Here is a 4,889-nt window from a genome sequence, read left to right as displayed (position 1 = left end):
GTAAAAACTTTAAAATTGTTTAAAAAAAAATGTTTCACATAAATGCTGCTCTTTTGAAAGTTCTATTCAAAGAATACTGAAAACTGTATCATAGTTTCCACAAAAATATGAAGCCGTACAACTGATAATAATCCTTTTTTTTTTTTTTTTTTTTTTTGAGAATCAAATCATATTATAATGATTTCTGAAGGATCATGTGACAGAAGACTGAAGTAATGATGCTGAAAATTCAGCTTTGCATCACAGGAATAAATTACATATTACTATATATTTACATGTATATTTATGACAAGTTATTTTTAATTTATTATTCATGTAGTTTAAACAGTTCAACAGTTGCATGAATCAATGAAGTTCCGAGCGTTAGGAGTTATGAAGGTGTCTAACCGTTATTGGCCTTTCTCCCAAAGTCTCTCAATGGGTCTATAAAGGGTTTTAAAATTACACGATGGTGCACAGTATTTGTCTAGAACCGCTCTTTTTTTTTTTTAATCAAACTACAGTAATAAAAAGAGCGGGAAATGAAACAAAGGAAACTGAGTCAGGAAGATGTCGTTCAAACATGGGGCGGTAGGCGGGGCTGTCATCTAACAGCATGTGATTGGCCCTCCTTCCGCTCGTCATGCTTAGAGTTGTCCAATGAAATACGATTTTATGGGATTCGCCCATGAAAACAGACAATCAGAAGCTCTCATTTCTCTTTGTAAATTAGCATATGGTAGTGAATAAAAGCCCTTAATGTCTTTCAAGCTCACATTGATTCGTCAACTCTAAGAACATAACATCATGCCTGAGCCAGCCAAGTCCGCGCCTAAGAAGGGATCCAAGAAGGCCGTCACCAAGACCGCCGGAAAGGGAGGAAAGAAGCGCAGAAAGTCCAGGAAGGAGAGCTATGCCATCTACGTCTACAAAGTCCTGAAGCAGGTTCATCCTGACACCGGCATCTCCTCCAAGGCGATGGGCATCATGAACTCATTCGTCAACGACATCTTCGAGCGCATCGCCGGTGAGTCGTCTCGTCTTGCTCACTACAACAAGCGTTCCACCATCACATCAAGAGAGATCCAGACGGCTGTGAGACTGCTGCTGCCCGGTGAGCTGGCTAAACACGCCGTGTCTGAGGGCACGAAGGCCGTCACCAAGTACACCAGCTCCAAATAAAGCATCATCTGCTAATCTCAGCTACCCAAAGGCTCTTTTAAGAGCCACCCATGTTCTCTTTTGAAGAGCTTATAATGCTTGTAAAATGAATTCATTGTTTTATTTGTGGCAGTGGTGGCCTGTTTCAGCAGGGTGTGGTTAAGAATAAAAACAAGATTATTAATCAAGTGTTTATTTATATAAAGTACGTTAGTCTACTTTTAAAAAAGCTGTTAAGTATTTATTTATTTTTAATGGCTTAATTTCTGAAGCCATAAGCTCTTTTTTTTTTCAACTCTACACACAAAACCATCAAACGCACACAAATGCAAAATGCTGCAAATAGCAAACCTCATTCAAAACTACTTTTACTTCAAAAATGTTTTATTTGTTTAGTAACCCATCAAATGATTCTGATTAGCCAAAATTCTGAACTGAAACAACTAAACTGACTTGCTGAATAATGATACGTTTGGCTTGTTAGAGCTGCTCTACTGCATAATTTGAATTTGTTTATTATGAAGATGCTTTGAAACAATCTGTATTTTATAAAGTGCTAGAGGTGACTTAACATGTAGCCTGTATTCAGTATATATTTTGCATTTAAACAGAAAAGACCTGTTTCTCAAACATTAAGTTTTTATAAAAAGATATACAAGAGGGTATTTTTTTCTAAAAACATTGAGTTTTGATTTCTAAGTGAACAAATTGGGTATTTAAACTAATAACAAATGCAAGAGGATAGAAATATATTTCTCTCTGAAAACACGAGTTTCAATTTCTAAGTAAATAAATCAGCTTTAAATGTTTTCACACATGATCATCGGGAAATGATTGTGGCATTTGAAGGGCAGTTTTTCCCAAACTAAACAAGAGCTGTTAGTTTTGAATGATGTCTAACAAAGAACTGTGTTTAGCATTTTGCGCTTTTGCAGACTTGGTCAAAAGATTAGATACATGAGTGAATGGTTTCACTGAGTGGCCTCAAGTACAACTTTTGGGAAGCGTTTAAAGAAAACTGTAAAAGAAGCAATATAAAGAGATGCATCTGAAATGCAAACTTATTCTTTGAATTATATATATACAGGCTCGGACACACTCTTTATTTATAAAATTATTTTTTACCATGCAAAGCATATTAATTATGCGTGCTATGGCATGCCTTTCAATTAATTGTCTGCTTCGAGGCTGAACGATATAAACAAAATCTTTAATTCTCTCACATACTGTGGTAGTGAAACATCTTAATGATTATGCTTGTCTACACCAAATTGCTACAAATTCTACAAAACCTTACAGATTCATAAATCCTCCATATATCACAGCATTACAAATTAACCCAAACTTCCAGCAATAAGTATCCAGTTTTATCTGTATAGATGTACAGTTCAAACACATAAAGCGATATATATGGAAACTGCTTGACTGTTTATATCGTTGTCAAATGTAAACTATTCACAGCTCTAAACTGCTCGATGCAGACAAACATGACTAACACATCAGTTTACATACCTCAAATTTCCATGTTTTTTACTAAAATATCTTTGGGTGAGACAATGTCCCAAGCAGTGCATCCATCTGTGTTTATTGACACAGACAAGTTGCAAATCAAACATTTCGATTACAATATGCATTTTCATATTTCATAACGGGACTCCTTTACATTTAGGCTCAAAGAACAATAAATGACCATATATGTGACCCTATTCAGGGGCTGCATGTTTGTTTTCTTATAAAGAACTTTCTACTCCTGACCTGTTTGCATGTGCCTTTTCCTTATTATCTATAATTTAGCCATTTTAATCTGTCTTTGTGCTTTACATATGTGAACAAGCAAGTTTATATTGTATGACCTATACTTGAACTAACATTAAGTCTTATTTACTGTACCTTTTTGCCACACAACGTAGATCATAAAAAAAAAAAATGTAATTGTTGTTTTTAAGAAATCTGACAGGCTGGCAGAGTTATTAGCAAAGTTAATAGGGACAGTTTCTAAAAAGTTCATCTAGTAGAACATTTGGCTTCCATTTATGGGTAATTTGCGTTTTTAAAACAAAATTTAAAATTAATTGTTTGGATCCAGAAACCCTGTCACTGATGTCATCAAAATCTCACTCCATGCAACCAAAGCATAGTTGGAAATGTTAGTTTATGAATAAAATAATATCATTGTTCAACCAGTGTCAAGATAGAACAAAATTATATCCATTTAAGAACATCAATGGCCAAAGTACTCTGATATAAATGAATCATTGAGGCTGTAAGTGTAGCATACAAAAATCTTTGTTACTTTAATTGGATAATTTTAGTAGTTCACTTAATTTTGATTTGTAGCAAAACCATATTTTATATAATTATATTATACATGTGGAGCTTATTTTTTTATTTTTTTATTTTTTTGCTTCTTGCACTCTAAACATATCCAAGTCTTTGGTACCCTGCTCAGCTTTAGACACGACTTGGAAGTGTTTTCGCTTGCATTGCTTAGATGTGCAAGAAAGGACGTTGTCTATCAACAGGCTTACCACAGTAACATCCTACAGGTGTCTTTTCAGAGGTTGCAGTGGTTGAGGTTGCAGTAGTATGTTACTGATTTTATTTAATAAGTCGTTCTCAATCCAGTAGATCTCTGCGCTCAAATGATAATTGCTCCTCATGGTTCAACAATCTCGTTTAAAATGTAAAGGGGATCAGGCATTCTCTGTTGCAGCTCCTAGGCTCTGGAATGACCTTCCTCTGTCTGTAAAATCTTCTCCTACAGTACATTGGGTGTATTTCAGAGTGTGCTTAAAACTTATTTGTTTGCTTTGGCATTTGAAAATGCTTTGTAAGCATGCAGTGTATGTCATGTTTACATTGTTTTTATGTTTTAGTTTTTATTTGATCTTTTTCTGTACAGCACTTTGGTTCCAACTTGTGGTGTTGAAAGTGCTCTATAAATAAAGTTGAGCTGATTTGAGTTGAGTTGAGAGGCGTGGCACATAACCATTTACCCAACAGCTCTGGTAGTATCCCTGTACTAATGAAGTTAACAATTAAAATATGCCTCATCAAAAAATGTACCATCAAACGGGATGCGCTGTATAAAATGGTGTCCAGACCACAAAATCACAGTATTTTACCTCTACTACACGCATTTGGGCCTGCATTTGATACTGTACATATAATTGTGATAGCTGTGGGCTCATTCGCTCATCCATTGCAGCTTAATGATAAGCCCTGATGCTGCAACGTTGAGGTCAGCATGGAGACCCTGCATTGCCATCAGGTTCAGCTCTCAGTGTCCTCATTTTCTAGAACCCATCTGATGAAAAAAACACAAAAGTGAGCCATATTACTTTGAATATTTTGGAGTACAATTCCTAGCTTTAAATAACCATTTCTACTTATATTAGGGCTGGACATTTTTGAAAAAATATTGTGATTATTTTGACTAATATTGCAATTGCATTAAGATTTGCGATATAAGAGGAAATTATCATATTTACATAATTATTCTCATTTTAAAACATGTTTAAATGGTGATGTTTGCAAGGATCTGTACCAAACAAAGATGTTTTCTTAAGTATGAAGAACATGATGTGTAGGCCAGGATATATCTGCAGCACAACAATATATACCTGGATGCTTCAGACGAAAACTCTTAATCAAAGATGAAATTTTTTCTGTCCTGTCTGCCTAACGATGCAGTAACTCTTCCTGCTCTCTGATCGAACCACATGCTTCACTTTCTCTGTTCCCTGGTC

General features: G+C 35.2%; 1 protein-coding gene across 1 annotated transcript; it reads left to right on the top strand.

The window, feature by feature from the left end:
* The first annotated feature begins 759 nt into the window (after positions 1–759).
* On the top strand, positions 760–4,097 carry LOC308682342 (histone H2B). The gene has a single exon (XM_081352015.1). It carries the CDS (start codon positions 787–789, stop codon positions 1,159–1,161), a length of 375 nt encoding a protein of 124 aa, XP_081208141.1. The 5' UTR covers positions 760–786; the 3' UTR covers positions 1,162–4,097.
* Positions 4,098–4,889: the final 792 nt, after the last annotated feature.

The sequence above is a fragment of the Scardinius erythrophthalmus genome, assembly GCF_964197995.2.
Source record: "Scardinius erythrophthalmus genome assembly, chromosome: 2".
NCBI lineage: Eukaryota > Metazoa > Chordata > Actinopteri > Cypriniformes > Leuciscidae > Scardinius > Scardinius erythrophthalmus.
Note: the sequence above shows the minus strand (reverse complement) of the source record. Positions and strands in the feature narration are given on the sequence as shown.